The sequence below is a fragment of the Chiloscyllium plagiosum genome, unplaced genomic scaffold (assembly GCF_037043375.1).
Source record: "Chiloscyllium plagiosum isolate Xiang-an unplaced genomic scaffold, Cpla_swu_hap1 HiC_scaffold_27, whole genome shotgun sequence".
Taxonomy (NCBI): Eukaryota; Metazoa; Chordata; class Chondrichthyes; order Orectolobiformes; family Hemiscylliidae; genus Chiloscyllium; species Chiloscyllium plagiosum.
The window spans coordinates 62717685-62735402 of record NW_028270165.1 but is presented as its reverse complement, the minus strand read 5'-3'; the positions used below and the strand labels follow the sequence as shown (position 1 = coordinate 62735402).

Below are 17718 nucleotides of genomic sequence, written 5' to 3'. Positions count from 1 at the left end.
TTGGGACATTGACAGACTTGAACCTCACACCTTTATCGAGGCTGAGTTGTCACTTTTTTTTTAAAAAAAGCTTAAGTCATCTTGAGTACGTGAATTATAAGATGTTCTGGGATTTACATGTTAATGAACTGAAACCTGCAACACATTCTAAAAGGTGAAAGACTTAACAGCAATCTTGGTTCGTTCAATACACCCTATCAGTTGCATGACACTGTGATCTTCTGCTATAAAATCTGAATCTAATGATCATGCGCCACAGCTACCCGATGAAGGAGCAGTGCTCTGAAAGCTAGTGCTTCCAAATAAACCTGTTGGACTATAACCTGGTGTTGTGTGATTTTTAACTTCATCCAGGCCAGTCCACCACCGGCTCCTCCACATCATTTCTAGTGAACACAGCCACACCTCCCGATGCTGCCAGTAAACTTTACGACGCCGATGAAATGACACACTCTGCACTCCTGGAAAAATTTACAATTTCTAACAAAACAGGCTGCTCATTCACCACTCCACCTGATACACGACATTGGAAGCTTAGTGCAGGAGGCTGAAAGAAATGAGCAGCTTTAAAACAAAAACCTCTTGGAGCTCAAAGCTTTCAATAAGAGTCTGAGCCAAGGGGTAAATTCAGGTAACCTTTATTGAGATCCAACTTTGTTACAGCTTCAAACCCCCTCAGCAAAAAGGCAGAGTAAACGTAGCTGCTTTTTAAACAGCTCAAGGTCAAAACGCACACGCTACCCCACCACCCCCCAACCCACCTCACTTTTTTTACTATTGGTCACCACCAAGTTATCCCTTTGTAATTGGATCCTTGGTACAGCCTTAACTCGGAGGAAGTATTGCCTCACTCGGCAATTTCAACCCATACCCCGTATCGCACCATCTGCTGCAGTGGGATTCAAACCCGGGAGCCCCCGGAACTGGGTTGACAGTCCAGTCAATAACGGCACTCAGCCGTCGCTCCTTCAATCCCCCTGCGATGGTATGTGAACTCGCTGGTGCCTCCGGAGGTTGGTAGAGCGTGTGTAGCCCTTCCCGCACAGGGGGCAGCTGAAGGGCCTCTCCCCCGTGTGTCCCCGCAGATGGGTCAGCAAATTGGAGGCCTGGGTAAATCTCTTCCTGCACTCGGAACAGCTGAAGGGCCTCGCCCCCGTGTGGACCCGCTGGTGCCTCAGTAGGGTGGAGGAATCGCTGAAGGCCTTCCTGCACACTGGGCAGCTGAAGGGCCTCTCCCCCGTGTGGACCCGCTGGTGTTTCAGCCTGTTGGAGGAATTGCTGAAGGCCTTCCCACACTCGGGGCAGCTGAAGGGCCTCTCTCCCGTGTGGATCCGCCGGTGGGTTAGCAGGACAGAGGCCTGGGTAAGAGAATTCCCACACTCGGCGCAGCTGAAGGGCCTCTCCCCCGTGTGGATCCGCTGGTGGGTTAGCAGAGTGGAGGAAGTGCTGAAGCCCTTCCCGCAGACGGGACAGGGGAACGGGCTTTCCCCAGTGTGACTGCGCTGATGAGTCTCCAGGACACTCGGGACACGGAAGCTTTTCCCGCAGTCGCCACACTTCCATGGTTTCTCCACGGGGCTGGATTCCTCTGGTTTCTCCATGACGGAGCTTCAGTTACACACAAATACGTGTGGAGCCCCTCCCCACCGTGAATTCCTCTTCCCAGGCCGTACAACTGTTTCAGGCTCCACACTCAGAGCGCAGCAACAGTAGGGTCTCTCATCCAATCCCACTGATGCTGAAAACGTACTAAACAGGAACCAAAAAGCTTTGCTCCTTCTCACAGAATCATGGTTGAAAACCGTTGCAGTCCTGATAGATTGAGTGACTGTCAGACATTGACGTCAAAGTGAGAACTGCAGACGCTGGACAGTCAGAGTCGAAAAGTGTGGCACTGGAAAAGCACAACAGGTCAGGCAGCATCCGAGGAGCAGGAGAGTCAACGTTTCGGGCATAAGCCCTTCATCTGTTGATTTTGAAGCTTCAGATCTTCAAATACACTGTTAAAAACAAATTACAAAGGTCATCACTGTCAGTGCAGGGTAGAAATTCAGAACAAGCAATTCTACTTTGTGGAATATTCCTTTCTTTTGTTGTTCCACAAAATTGAAAGCACCATCTCTCCCTCTCCTCTACTAATTCTCCTGAAGGTGCTGATTCAGGACCTTACAAGGGCAGAAAAGCAAAAACATCAAGACAGACATCTCTCTGAATTTTGGATAACTCCACCTGAAAGTTAATATCTTTCCTAACACTGGGATACTGCTGAGAGTGAGCAGGTCTGATTTTGTAAAGCAAAAGAAAAGTGTGTTTGCAAAAATCCCTTCCCTTCAGAGAATCCCCACAGTGTGGAAGCAGGCCACTCGGCCCAACAAGTCCAAACCGATCCTCTGAAGGGTAACCCACCCACAGCCATTCCCTTACCCCTATTGCTCTACATTTAACCCTGACTAATACACCTAACCTGCACATCCCTGGGCACCGTGGGTAATTTAGCATGGTCAATCCACCCGCATCTGGTCAAAGTTGAAAAAACACACACCACCAGGTTATAGTCCAACACATTTATTTGGAAGGACTAGCTTTCGGAGCACTGATCCTTCATCAGGTGGTTGCGGAAAATAAAATCAGAAGACACATAGAAAAAAAAAGTGTCCTGCCACTGAAATGATATATTGAACAAACCTGGATTGTTAAGTCTTTCATCTTCTAGAATGGGTTGCAGCCATCATTAACATGTAAATCCCAGAACTTCCTGCAAGGCACCTTATCAAGATAACAAGGTTTTATAACAAGAGGTGACATCTCAGCTCAGACAATGCATTAAAGGTGTGAGGTCAGAGTCTGTCTGTACCCCAATCTTGAGTCAGACTGGTTCTATTTCCAAACAGGAATTTACAATATATTACATGGATTGACTGCCTGCAGATTGTGTATTTTTTGAGCAAAATAGAATGTATCTGCAAATATCATTCTGCAAATATAAATTCACCCCCATGGACTTGTATGTGCGTGTGTGCATGAGAGAGAAAAACTCTATTTCCGTGCTGTACATCACTGCCAATTTGATAACAGATGCTTTAGTCCTGTTGATGTAACTATTGTTGTAAATCAGAGCTGCATACTAACAGTTCGATGTAAGAGAGAAAGAATTCCTCAAGTAGGGCACCACACGAATCCTGGGAGAGCCCCATTTCTGGTTTACTTTCTAATGAATAAACATTAAACACGAGCACCAATTTGTTTCTAATGTTGTTTCATTTTTCTTGTTTGATTTCCTGCTGTGACTACACAGTCCCTGGATGGTTGACAGGCTGGGAGATTGTGGGTTGGGTGTTGATTGACTGAATTTTTTATTGTCCCAGAAGGTGTAAAAGGCGGGGAGGGGGGGGGGGGAAGGGGTCAAAGCTTCAACAGAAATCCAGCAGAGCTGAGACGTCCACATGCCTTTTAAATGTTGTAATTGTGTCAATCTCCACCACTTCCTCTGGCAGTTCGTGCCATACATGCACCACCCTCTGTGTGAAAAGGTTGCCCCTCAGACCCCTGTTAAATCATTCTGCTCTCACCTCAAACATATGCCTTCTAGTTTTCTTGAACTCCCCTACCCTGGGGGAAAAGACCTTAGGTTTTCCCTCCTCACCATGCCCATTACAAAGGCCTATATGTTTACCCCTCAGCCTCTGATGCTCCATGGAAAATGTCCCTGGACTATTCAGCCTCTCCCTATAGCTTATATCTTTTCTGACCCCTTTCAAAGTTTCATAACATCTTTCCTGCAGCAGGGAGATCAGAACTGAATGCAGTATTCCAAAATTGGCTTAACCAACATCCTGGACAGCCACAACATGACCTCCCAACTCATCTACTCAATGCTCTGACCAACAAAGGCTATCCTGTCTACCTGAGAACTATGGAACCTGCACTCCAAGGACTCTTTGTTCTGCAACATTCCCCTTAACTGTGTCAGTCCTGCCTGGATTGCTTGACCAAAATGCAACAACTCACATTTCTCCAAATTAAATTCCATTTACCACTCTTTGGCCCATCCGATCAATTCTAATTTATAGCGAACTCACTTTTCTCTCTCATTCCCTAGAAGCTGAAAATCTCCATCCCACACACACTCCCTCCATTCTCACTTTGCTGACCCTAATCCCTGCTGTACCTCATCCTGAAGGGTCTGGTTCATGCTGATTAACAGGCCCGCACTCGGGGGGTGGGTGTAATCTTGAACAGCCCGGACAGAGTGGACGTTGCGAAGATGGTTCCATTGGTAGGACAGACTCGGGCCAGAGGGCACAGCCTTAGAGTAAAGGGAAGACCTTTTAGAACGGACAAACTTCTTCAGCCAGAGAGCGGTGAATCTGTGGAATCTATTTCCACAGAAGGCTGTGGAGGCCAGGTCACTGAGGATATTTAAAACTGAGACAGATAGGTTCTTGAGTATCAAGGGGATCGAGGGTTACAGGGAGAATGGGGTTGAGAAACCTAGCAGCCACGATTGAATGGGGTGATTAGACCTGATGGGCTGAATGGCCTAATTTCTGCTCCTATGACTTAGGGCCTCTTGCTGTCCTGGACAGAGTGAGAGAGTTGGGAGCAGGACTAGGCCATTCGGTCTTTCGAGTCTGCACCAGCATTGAACAATTCATAACTGGATATGATTATACCTACATCTAGGTGGATAGGCTGGGACTTTCTTCACTGGAACACATGAGGTTGACAGGTGACCTTAAAAGAGGTTCATAAAATCATGAGTAGGGTAGATGAGGTGAACCCCAGGTGTCCTTTTCCTAGGATGGGGATTTCAAGATTAGAGAGCAAATGAGGAAGATGAGTGGAGAAAGATTTTCAAAAAACTGGAGTAGCACCTTTTCTTTTGAGAGTAGTTTGTGCATGGAATCAATGTCCAGACACGGTGGTGGATGCAGGTACAGTTACAATGTTTAAAAGACATTTGGATAAGTACATGAATAGGAAAGGTTCAGAGGGATATGGGCCAAACACACAGGTGGGACTAGTTTTGTTTGTGAACACAGTCAGCATGGTGTAGTTGGACTGAAGGGTCTGTTTCTGTGTTGTCTGACTCTGGAACTGTTCTAAACTGGTCTTAAAACCATTTTCTTGCCTTCCTCCATAAACGCCCACTTCTTTCTTGTTCAAACATCAGATTAACTCAGCCTTGAATTTATTAAATGATACCCTAACTGCAGGAAGACATCCCCACTTCTGAACTCAATTCCTCTTGCTAACACGCCACTCGCCTTGCTCATTGCCTGCTGCACCTGTCTGACAACTGGCACAGAAGGACGCTGATGCCCCTCTGAACATCCATGCATCATTCCTGAAGGGCTCATGCCCGAAACTTCGACTGTCCTACTGCTCGGATGCTGCTTGACCTGCTGTGCTTTTCATTGCCAGACTTTCCGACTCTGATCTCCAGTTCTCACTTTCTCCACATCCCAATATATCACCATTTAAACACCACACCTTTTCTGCTTTTTCCCCCCCAAAGCAAAGGCTATAACTTCATATTATGGTACTGCACTTGCCATGTGTTTGCCAACTGTAGTCTTCTCTACATCGGGGAGACCGAGTGTAAACTTGGGAAATGGTTCGCTGAGCATCACAGCTGGGTCTGCAGAGGCCGACTGGACCTCCCAGTCACCATCCATTTTAATTTCCTTTCCCACGCCCTTTCTGACATGACCATCTTAGGCCTTCACCATTACCACAATGAAGCAAACCGCAAATTGGAGGAACACCTCCTCATCTTCTGCCTGGGTAGCCTACAGCTCAGAGGACTCAACATTGAGTTCTCCAATTTCAAGTAACCTCCCTTCCTGTCCCAGCTCCTCCCCCTCCCTGCCAACCAGATTCCTTCCTCCCATTGATCAACCAGGTCCTACCCTCTACCTGTCTTCACCTATCCCCACTTCACTATCCCCACGTCACTAATGTTGGGGTCAAGGGCTCTCCGCAGCACCCCCTTGGGGAGAGCCCTTGACTCCAATGTTAAAAATAAGTGGAAAACGGTGGTGGGAAAAGAGAGTGCCGCACTCACAGAAGTTGGACAGAGGAAAGAAGTTGCAGTCCGGCGTGAAGGTGAATCTTCATTCAGAGGCAGAGAATCAGCAGCAGGTCCTGAAATTCATGGTGCACCTTCCGCATTCAGACAACATGGGGGCTCTGATTGGCAGGAGTACCGGTCTTCTTCCGGTCCTCCTTGGCATTCTATTGGTTCGTCAAAGTAGGTCGCGCGCCTTTTCGGCGGACAGCAAAGAACATGCGCTGTGATTTGCTGACACCGGCAAATATGCGTTGCGCCTTACTGACACCGATGAGCATGCGCAGTATGCTCTGGGGAGATGCCGTTATTACTGACAGCTTTTAAGGGTCCAAATGCAAATCGAAAAAAAAGGGTAGAATCACATTTTTTCCTGTGGCTTAAGATTTTATTCCTTTTGCATTGTCTGGCTATTCAACTTTTTTATGCCTTTTCGCCAGGGTAGTGGGAGCGAGTCCAGAACTTGAGGGCATAGATTTAGGATGAGTGGGAAAAGATTTATTAGGGAGCTAAGGGGCAACTTTTTAAACAGAGGGTGGTGTGTGTTTGGAATGAGGATTCCTGAAGAAGGGCTTATGCCCGAAACGTCGATTCTCCTGTTCCTTTGATGCTGCCTGACCTGCTGCGCTTTTCCAGCAACACATTTTTAAGCTCTGATCTCCAGCATATGAAAAGGAAGGGTTTAGAAGGATATGGGCCAAATGCTTGCAAATGGGTCACTAGATTAAATTAGGATATCTGGTCAGCCTGGACTGAAAGTCTTTGTGTACGTGCTCGACAACTCTATTTCTACATAGTTGGAACCAATTTCACGAGACTACGTATAGGCCATTCAACCCTTATAGGGGCTGTAGCCTAACTGCGCAGACTTCAATGAAAGTTTCAGAAAGATTTCAGCAGCTCTTTTTAAAAAAAGTAGTACTTGCTTTCAGATGTTTCTGAATATGGTTTTAAATCACACAACACCAGGTTATAGTCCATGGGAGAATGGACGGGGGCACAGTGGGTGGCGGGGAGAATGGACAGGGGGCACTGAGGCTGTCTGGAGGAATGGACAGGGGGCGCTCTGGGTGGCAGGGGGAATGGATGGGGGACTTGTGGTTGGCGGGGTGAATGGATGGGGTGAAGCTATGGATGATGGGGGGAATGGACAGGGGGTACTATGGGTGGCGGTGTGGGTTTGACAGCCGGTGCTGTGGGTGGCGAGGGGGACTGGGCAGGGCGTGCAGTGTGTGGCGGGGAGAATGGACAGGGGTACTGTGGATTGGGGGGGGGGGGAGAAGAGAAGGAGTGGACGGGGCACTGTGGGTGGCCGGTGTGGAATGCACAGGGAGCACTGCGGGTGGCCAGAGGAAATTGACAACAGACACTGTAGGTGGTGGGGGGGGGTGGGGGGAGAGAATGGATAGGGGGTTCTGTGGCTGGTTGGAGGAATGGACAGGGGCTGATGTGGGTGATGGAGGGGATGGACAAGGGGTGCTGTTGGTGTCGGGGGGCACTGTGGGTGGTGGGGGGAATGGACAGGGGGCAAACTGCATGGTCAGGGGGCACTGTGGGTGGCCGGAGGAAATGGACAAGAGACACTGAGGGTCGCAGGAGGAATTGGACAGGGGGCATTGAGGCTGGTTGGAGGAATGGACAGGGGCTGATGGAGGAGATTGGACAGGAGAAAAAAAGAGAATGTTGGGGGGGTAGGGAGAGAGAGAGAGTGAAAGAGAGAGAGAAAATGGACAGGGGGCAGAGGGTGTGGGGTAGAGAAAGACTGGCGGAACAGGGACAGAATGTGATGGGGGCCGGGGGAGAGAATGGGGGGATAGTGTATTGTGGAGGAGTGAGTGAGAATGGAGTGGGGTCCAGAGTATGAGCAGAGACCGAATGGGGGACTGCAGAGTGTGGGGAGAGAGAGAGAATGGATGGGGGCAATTGGTGGGAAGAGAAAGGACAAGAAGCAGAAGGTGGGGGGGGGGGGTGAGAGAGAGAATGAATAGCGAGAGGGTGGGGTGATGGACTGGACAGGGGTCAGAGGTGGGGTGGTGAGAGAGAGAGAGAGAGAGAGAAAATGGACATTCTTCATCCCCACAGTGCAACAAATTCCCAGTTTCCACCAAAATCCCAGATGTACTCACTTAGTTGCTTGCTGTCTCCCAAATGAAAGATTTCATTGTAACTTCTTCCGGTCCCAGTAAGGGCCAAACATTTTTGAAAGCTGCTCTGAAAGTCCCGTCTTCACAACCACTCTTCTGCTTTCACCGAAAACAACTATAGTCAGACACCACAGAAACAGACCCTTCCACCCAACTTGTCCATGCAAACCATATATCCAAAATTAATCTATTTCCATTTGCCAGCATTTGGCCCATATCCCTCGAAACGCTGCCTCTTCATGTACCCATCCAGATGCTTGTTAAATATTGTAATGGTACCAGGCTCCACCACTTCCTCTGGCAGCTCGTTCCATACATGCAAAACGCTCTACGTGAAAAAGTGACCCCTCAGGTCCCTTTTAAATCTTTGCCCTCTCACTTCAAACATCTGCCCTCTAGGGTAGGGGAGTCCTACCTTAGGTTAGGACTCCCCTACCCTAAGGAAACGACCTTGGCTATTCACCCCTATCCATGCCCCTTATAAAATGTCACCCCTGAGCCTCCGACACTACAGGGAAAACAGCCCCAGCCTATTCAGTATCTCCCTCAAACCCTCCAACTCTGGCACCAGCTTTATAAACCTTTTCCAAACCCTTTCAAGTTTCACAACATCCTTCCATAGGATGGAGACCAGAATTACACACAATATTCCAAAAGTGGCCTAACCAAGGTCCTGTGCAGCCGCAACATGACCTCCCAACTCGTTCACTCAATGCTCTGACCAATAGAGGAAAGCATACCAAACATCATCTTCACTATCCTGTCTACCTGCGTCTCCACTTACCTGTACTTCAAGGTCTCTTTGTTCTGCAACACTCCCCTTCACTGTGTTAAGTCCTGCCTGCATTTCTTGACCAAAATACAACACATCACATTTCTGCAAATTCAACTCTATCTGCCACTGCCCTTCAGCCCACCCGATCAATTCTAATTTAATTCCTCTCTCATTCTCTAGAAACTGAATATCTCCATCCTACACGCTCTCCCTCCATTTTCAATTTGCTGAACCTAATCCTTGCTGTACCTCATCCTGAAGGGTCTGGCTTATGCTGATTAATAGGCCCACACACAGGGGAGATCTAAACATACATAATACTGAACAGCCTGGATAGAGTGGATGTTGGATAGATGTTTCCATTGGTAGGAGAAACTAAAACCTGAGGGCACAGCTTTAGAGTAAAGGGATGACCTTTCAGAATGGAGATAAGGAGAAACCTCTTCAGTCAGAGAGTGGTGAATCTATGGAATTCATTGGCACAGAAGGCTGCAAAGGCCAGGTCACGGAGGATATCTAAGACCGAGATAGTTAGGTTCTTGAGTATCAAGGGGATCAAGGGTTACATGGAGAAAGTAGCAGAATGAGGCTCAGAAACTTATCAGCCACGATTGAATTGTATGAGCAGACCTGATAGCCTACTTTCTGCTCCTATGTCTTATGTCCAGGACACAGAGAATTGGGAACAGGAGTCGACCATTTGGTCTTTTAAGCCTGCACCACCATTAAACAGATCACAAATGGATATGGATCTCCCTACAATCGAGCAGAGGCTGGGACTTTGTTCACTGGAGCATTGGACGTTAAAAGGTGACCTTAGAGAGGTTTAAAAGATCATGAGGGGTATAGGTGAGGTGAATGGCAGGTGTCATTTCAAGATTGGGGAGCAAACGTTTAAGGAGAGAGTAGAACGATTTTAAAGACCTGAGGAGCACCTCTTTTTAAAAAAAAAAATAGTTTGTGTGTGGAATGAATGTCTAGAGGAAGTGGAAGATGCAGGTACAGTAACATTTAAAAGATGTTTGGATAAGTACATGAATAGGAAAGGTACGGAGGGATGTGGGCCAAACACAGACAGGTGGGATTAGTTTAATTTGTGAATATAGTCAGCATGGATAGAAGGGTGTGTTTCTATGCTGTATGACTGTCACTGTTCTGTACTAGCCTTAAAACTATTTTCTTGCCTTCCCCAATAACCATCCACTTCTCTGTTGTTCAAAAATGATATGAACTCAGCCTTGAATATATTCCATGAACCCCGAACTGCAGGAAGACACCCCCACTTCTAAATTCAATTCCTCTTGCTCATATACCACTTGCCTTGCTGATCGCTTGCTGCACCTGTCTGACAACTGTCATTGACTGGTGTAGCAGGACGCTGAGGCTCCTTTGTCCATCCACACATCGTTCCTGATGAAGGGCTCTTACCCGAAACGTGAGAGGGAGAGAGAGCGAGAGAGAGCGAGAGCGAGCGAGAGCGAGCGAGAGCGAGAGCGAGAGAGAGCGAGAAGCAGCAGCAGCTTCAGAAGCTCATGGGTCAAGATTAGAGTGGTGCTGGAAAAGCACAGCAGGTCAGGCAGCATCCGAGGAGCAGGAAAATCGACGTCTCGGATTCAGACAATAGGGCTGTTCTGAATGGCAGGAGTTGAAACTTTATTGCTGGAACAGCACAGCAGGTCAGGCAGCATCCAGGGAACAGGAGATTCGACGTTTCGGGCACAGGCCCTTCTTCAGGAATGAGCAGAGAGTGTTCAGCAGGAGAAGATAAAAGGTAGGGAGGAGGGACTTGGAGGAGGGGCGTTGGAAATGTGATAGGTGGAAAGAGGTCAAGGTGAGGTTGATAGGTCGGAGTAGGATGGAGGCGGAGAGGTCAAGAAGAAGACTGCAGGTCAGGAAGGCGGTGCCGGGCTGGAGGGATCCGGCTGAGACAAGGTGGGGGGAGGCGGGATGAAGAAACTGGTGAAGTCCAAGTTCATCCCCTGCGGTTGGAGGGTTCCCAGTCGGAAGATAAGACGCTCCTCCTCCGACCGTCGGGTTGTTGTGGTTTGGCGGTGGATGAGTCCAATGACCTGCATATCCTCGGTGGAGTGGGAGGGGGAGTTGAAATGCTGTGCTACAGGTTGGTTGGGTTGGTTCGTCCGGGTGGCCCAGAGGTACTCTCTGAATCGCTCCGCAAGTAGGCGGCCTGTCTCCCCAATATAGAGGAGGCCACACCGGCTGCAGCGGATGCAGTAGATGATGTGGGTGGAGGTGCAGGTGAATCTGTGGCGGATATGGAAGTTTCCTTTGGGGCCTTGGAGAGAAGTGAGGGGGGAGGTGTGGGCGCAAGTGTTGCACCTCCTGTGGTTGCAAGGGAAGGTGCCGGGGGTGGAGGTTGGGTCGGTGGGGGGTGTGGATCTGACAAGGGAGTCGCGGAGGGAGTGGTCTCTACGGAAAGCTGATAGGGGAGGGGAGGAAAATATCCCGGCACCTTCCCTTGCAACCGCAGGAGGTGCAACACTTGCGCCCACACCTCCCCCCTCACTTCTCTCCAAGGCCCCAAAGGAAACTTCCATATCCGCCACAGATTCACCTGCACCTCCACCCACATCATCTACTGCATCCGCTGCAGCCGGTGTGGCCTCCTCTATATTGGGGAGTGTTAAGACGGACCCGGAGGGTCCCGTCCTTGCGTGTTCTTTTGGAAGGAGAGACTCACACTGGCAACTGTGATTAGACGCAGACAGCAGTTTATTCACAGAATCTTAACTGATACAACGAATCTACAAGCATGCATTCGTTGGAGAAGGCGTTCTCCCTTCCCGTTCAAAGTTGACACAATTATACTTCGCGCTGCCTGGAGTCCCCGGTCAGTTCGCCTTCCCCATTGGTCCATTCATCTGCGCGCGCTGGGGATCCGTCCTCCTATTGGCCGCATCGAAGTGCCTGTCCAGCTCCTGCTGTGCTTGACAATGGCTCAGCCATCCCTGGGAGCAGTTCCGATCCCGTATTCAATAGTCCATTGTGTCAAGGAATTACTATGCGTCTGACAGGCTAGCCATTTTCAATAGTTTTAGTTTAACTAAATTGTCAATTACACTTATCAACTTTAGACTTAAATAGAGCCATTCACACTCACTAGTTACAGGTTCCAATAGAGCAATTCACACTTGTCTAACAGTTACAGATTCCGATCAGTTTCTTTATTAATCCCAAGTTTCGATGGGGCAATTGATACTGGCTGGTATTTACAGGCTCCAAGATTTAATTAACATTATGCATATCCCTTACAAGCTCCAGCAGTCATGCAATCGCCTGCAGCAGCTCGCTTGGCTGTTGTTAACCATTTCAGGGCTGGAAGTGTCACCCTCCCTAGCCCTACATTAAACACCGCAGTGAAATCTCCCCAACAGGAGACAGGCCGCCTACTTGCGGAGCGATTCAGAGAGCACCTCTGGGCCACCCGGACGAACCAACCTGTAGCACAGCATTTCAACTCCCCCTCCCACTCCACCGAGGATATGCAGGTCATTGGACTCATCCACCGCCAAACCACAACAACCCGACGGTCGGAGGAGGAGCGTCTTATCTTCCGACTGGGAACCCTCCAACCGTAGGGGATGAACTTGGACTTCACCAGTTTCTTCATCCCGCCTCCCCCCACCTTGTCTCAGCCGGATCCCTCCAGCCCGGCACCGCCTTCCTGACCTGCAGTCTTCTTCTTGACCTCTCCGCCTCCATCCTACACCGACCTATCACATTTCCAACGCCCCTCCTCCAAGTCCCTCCTCCCTACCTTTTATCTTCTCCTGCTGAACACTCTCTGCTCATTCCTGAAGAAGGGCCTGTGCCCGAAACGTCGAATCTCCTGTTCCCTGGATGCTGCCTGACCTGCTGTGCTGTTCCAGCAATAAAGTTTCAACTTTGATCTCCAGCATCTGCAGACCTCACTTTCTCCTGAATGGCAGGAGGACGAGGCTCCTCCTTCCGGTGTTCCAGTGCTCCTCATTGGGCTGGCAAATGAAATTCATGTATCATTTGTACTGACAGATAGAAACGTGCAGTTTTTTGCAGACACCGGCGAACATGCGCAGTGCTTGCTGACACCGAGGGGCACGTGCAGTTGGCTTTGTAGATATGCTGGCGTAACTGACAGATTCAACTGTCCAAATGTCAATAGAAGGAAAAAAGGGTAGAGCCACAATTTTGTTTCACCTCCCCATCCCTGGCTCGACATAACCACACATGCTCCTCGCTATTCTCCTCACCCCTTATGATTTTTCAAATCTCAATAAGGTCATCCCTCAACCTCCTCCACTCCAGTTAAAAAGTCCCGTCCTCTCCCTATAACTCAAACCCTCCAGTCCTGGCAACATCCAGGTAAATCTTTGCTGAACCCTCTCCAATAGTATTCTTCCTATTACAGGGGGAACAGAACTGTACGCAGTACTCCAAAAACAAAATCGCCTCACCAACATCCTGTACAACCTCAACATAGAACAAAGAAAATTTACAACCCAGGAACAGGCCCTTCGACCCTTCAAGCCTAAGCTGATCCAATTAGTTTAATTTGTGAATATAGTCAGCATGGACTAGTTGGACTGAAGGGTCTGTTTCTATGCTGTATGACTGTCACTGTTCTATACTGGTGTTAAAACTATTTTCTTGCCTTCCCTACTAACCATCCACTTCTCTGTTGGTCAAAACTCAGATGAACTCAGCCTTGAATATATTCAATGACCCCCGAACTGAAGGAAGAAATCCCCACTTCTGAACTCAATTCCTCTTGCTAATATTCCACTTGCCTCGCTGATTGCTTGCTGCACCTGTCTGACAACTGGCATCGACTGGTGTAGGAAGACACTGAGGCCCCTTTGGACATCCACAGAGTCTTCGAGTCATAGAGATGTACAGCATGGAAACAGACCCTTCAGTCCAACCCGTCCATGTCGACTAGATATCCCAACCCAATCTAGTCCCACCTGCCACCACCCAGCCCATATCCCTCCAAACCCTTCCTATTCATATACCCATCCAAATGCCTCTTAAATGTTGCAATTGTACCAGCCTCCACTACTTCCTCTGGCAGCTCCCTCTGCATGAAAAGGTTGCCCCTTAGGTCTCTTTTATATCTTTCCCCTCTCACCCTAAACCACATCATTCCAGATGAAGGGCTTGTGCCCGATACGTCAACTTTCCTACTCCTTGGATGCTGCCTGACTTGCTGTGCTTTTCCAGCACGGCACTTTTTGACTCTGATCTCCAGCATTTGCAGTCCTCGCTTTCTCTACTTCCCAATATATCACCATTTAAACAATACACCTCATTTCTGCTTTGTTTTTCACAGCAAAGACTATAACTTCACACTGTGATATTGCACTTGCCATGTGTTTGAGGCACAGACCTGGACTAGCTTTTCCCGAGTCTGTCCTCTTTCTGGATTCACTCCGTTTCTTTTCAGTTGCTGCAAGTCAACAATTGGATCCCAGCATGAAAATAAAAGAAATAGAAAAGGAAGTGAGAGAAGAGTGCGCTGTTGGACAGAGGAAGGAAATTACAGTCTTGGATGAATCTCAGTCTTCATTCAGAGAGAGAAGAGCAACAGCAGCTTCAGAAGTTCATGGGTCAAGATTAGAAAAGCACAGCAGGTCAGGCAGCATCCGAGGAGCAGGAAAATCGATGTCTCGGATTCAGACAATAGGGCTGCTCTCAATGGCAGGAGGACCAGACTCCTTCCGGAGTTCCAGTGCTCCTCATTGGTCCAGCCTCTAATAGTCTTCTTCCTATTACAGGGCGACCAGAACTGTACTCAGTACTCCAGAAAAATGGCCTCACCAACAACCTGTACAACCTCAATGTAGAACAAAGAAAATTTACAACCCAGGAACAGGCCCGACAGCCCTCCAAGTCTAAGCTGATCCAAATCCCCTGTCTAAACCTAATCGCCCAATTCCTGAATCTGTATCCCTCAGTTCTCCAACGACACATGCATCTGTCCAGGTGCACTTTAAATGAATCTACCGTCCCTGCCTCTACTGGTAATGTGTTCCAGGCACCTATCACCCTCTGAGTAAAGTACTTTCTGTGTGCATCTCCAACATGATGTCCCAACTCCTGTACTCAGCAAGTGAACAATGAAGGCAAGTGTGCTGAACATCTTCTTCACTCCCCTATTTACCAGTGATGTAGTTTTCAAGAACAATGAACCTGAACACCACCAGGTCTCTGTTCTACAACACGACCCAGGGCCCTACCATTACCTGTTCAAGTCTTGCTGCCCTCTATTTTAGCAAAATGCAAACCCTCACTTATATCCATACCTCTCTCAGACATATTCATACACCACCCCCTCAAAACTCTCACCCTCTCGCAGGCTCATACTCCATCACAATCACACTTTATCAAGCAGGCACTCATGCAAATACACACTCTCCTACATGCAGTCGAACACACAAACTCTCAGACACACTTCTCTGATGAATGGCCTTTCCCCGAAACGTCGATTTTCCTGCTCCTCGGATGCTGCCTGACTTGCTGCAGCACCACATTCTCGATCCTAAACCTATTACCCTCTAGTTCTGGACTGCTCCATCCAAAGGAAAATACCATGTCTATTTATCCTATCCATGCCCCTCATGATGATATAAAAGTGTATAAGGTCACTCCTCAGACTCTGGCAAGCTATGGAAAACAGTCGCAACCAGAACTTCTGTCTTTCCTCACCAAGACACATACCTGAGGTCGTAAAGTCTGCTCCCTCTCTGGATTCACTCCAGTTGCTACAAGTGAGCCTGTTCCGTCATTCATTAAGATCATGGCTGATCTATCCATTGTCTCATTTCCTCCTCCCTGCACGGTCACAAGCAACCCCTTAATTCCCCAATCAGGCCAAATCCCACCTAACTGTGTCTTGAATATACTTAATGAAGTTGCCTCTATTGCTTCCTTGGCCAGAGTATTCCACAGATTTTCATGAATGGCTTTTGCCCGAAACATCGATTTTCCTGCTCTCCGGATGCTGCCTGACCTGCTGTGCTTTTCCAGCACCACTGTAATCTAGACTATTCCATACATTCACGACCCTCTGGGAAAAGCAGTTCCTCCTCATCTCGGTCTAAAAGCTACTTCCTCTAACCTTGAGGCCTCGTCTCACCGACCACCAGAAATGACCGGATAGGGTAGGGCTTCATCCCCACAGTGCAATGACATTGGGAAGATGTTTCCATTGGTAGGAGAGACTAGGAGCAGAGGACATAGCTTTAAGAATAAAGGGAAGACCTTTAGGAACAGAGATAAGCGATGTGTCCTTTTCTACCGACAGTGAGGAGCATGGACAATGTGTTGGTGACACCAGCGAGCAGGCGCGCTGTTGTTCACACCGAGGAGCAGACACAATATGCTCTGTGGCGATGCTGGTGTTATTGACAGATGTTAAGTGTTCAAATGCCAAGAAAAGAAATATGGGGTCGAGCCACATTTTTTTCTCCCTCCCCCCATGAGGCTCAACATTTTATAGCTTTCGCATTTTGTCTGGTTGCTCAACTTTTTTTTTAAGTGTCTTTTCCCCAGAATAGGGGTGAGGTTCACAACAAGAGGGCATAGGTTTAGGGTGAGAGCAGAAAGATATAAAAGATATGCAGAGGGTGGTGCACGTATGGAATGAGCTGCGAGAGGAAGTAGTGGAGGCTGGTATAATTACAGCATTTAAAAGGCATCTGGATGGGAATATGAATAGGAAGGGTTTAGTGGGATATGAACCAAGTGCTGACAAATGGGACTAGATTAATTTAGGATATCTAGTTGGCATAGACAGGTTGGACCGAATGGGTCTGTTTCCGTGCTGTACATCTCTATGACTCTAAATATTAAAAAGTATATTTTTCCAAATAACAAACTATCTCCATGTTAACAAGGCTTAGTGCACCACATACTTTATTAACCATTCTCAACAGGTCCTGCCCCTTCAGTGAGGGGTAAACAGCACAAGGATTAAACACACAGTGAGGGGTAAACAGCACAAGGATTAAACAAAGAGTGAGGGGGAAACAACACAAGCGCCAGTAAAAGCAGATGGAAAGTGAGTGTAAAATGTCACTATGACAGGACAGGACAGGCCCCACATTCCTTCCCCTCCGTCACCCCACAACCTGCCTCACCTTTCACCTCCCGGGCCCAGTACCTTCCAGGTGGCCCCATAGTTGACACAGGGGCCGCCCCACGACCAGTAGAACTCCACCACCCAGGCGGCCGACGAGTTCCCAAGCAGGCCCTTAACCCCATCCGCCTCCAGAATGCTCACCGGCTCCTGCCTGCTGTACAGCCGGCCGGTGTGGCCGTGACCCAGCAGCTGCGCCAGGAAGGCGGCGGTGCCCAGTGACGGGTGTCTGCCCCGGGCCGCACGGCGCCATTTTCCTAACGGCCGCCCTCCCGCCGCTTCCCCGCTCGAGCGACTTCTCCTCCCAACCGCCTTCGCCCCCGCGTGACGTCTGCACGGGGGATGGGCGGGGCCGGGGGAGCCTCACCGTCACCAAGCAACAGCACCTCGCGCTACAACTGCTCATTCACAAAAACAAACTCTCCTGTCTCGCTCTGCAGCTGCAGGGGGGACACTGCCACGTTTCCAGGAGCCCTGTCTACATTGGGAAAGCTCACGGCTCAATTTAAACAGATATTCCGACATCTAACGGAACGGCGTTATATCTAAAGGGGCAATCTGCATTTTAAAAGGGACGTGGACATTTTAACGGGTA

At 48.7% G+C, this 17718-nt stretch overlaps 2 protein-coding genes across 11 annotated transcripts in view; one reads left to right on the top strand and one right to left on the bottom strand.

The window, feature by feature from the left end:
- Positions 1-17718, top strand: part of LOC148144426 (uncharacterized) — a 256117-nt gene that overhangs the window by 31797 nt on the left and 206602 nt on the right. The gene's annotated exons all lie outside the window — the stretch shown is intronic.
- Positions 19-17382, bottom strand: LOC148144430 (uncharacterized). 10 transcript variants are annotated; one of them, XM_087974771.1, is made up of 3 exons: positions 17268-17314; positions 2686-2766; positions 19-2000 (listed from the first exon to the last, which is right to left on the bottom strand). In XM_087974771.1, the coding sequence occupies exon 3, from the start codon at positions 1599-1601 to the stop codon at positions 969-971; it is 633 nt and encodes a 210-aa protein (XP_087830897.1). In that variant the 5' UTR covers positions 1602-2000; positions 2686-2766; positions 17268-17314; the 3' UTR covers positions 19-968. The 10 variants fall into 10 exon arrangements, with proteins under 10 accessions (XP_087830897.1, XP_087830899.1, XP_087830898.1 ...); XM_087974773.1 differs by lacking the exon at positions 17268-17314 and adding an exon at positions 17125-17142; XM_087974772.1 differs by lacking the exon at positions 17268-17314 and adding an exon at positions 8197-8215.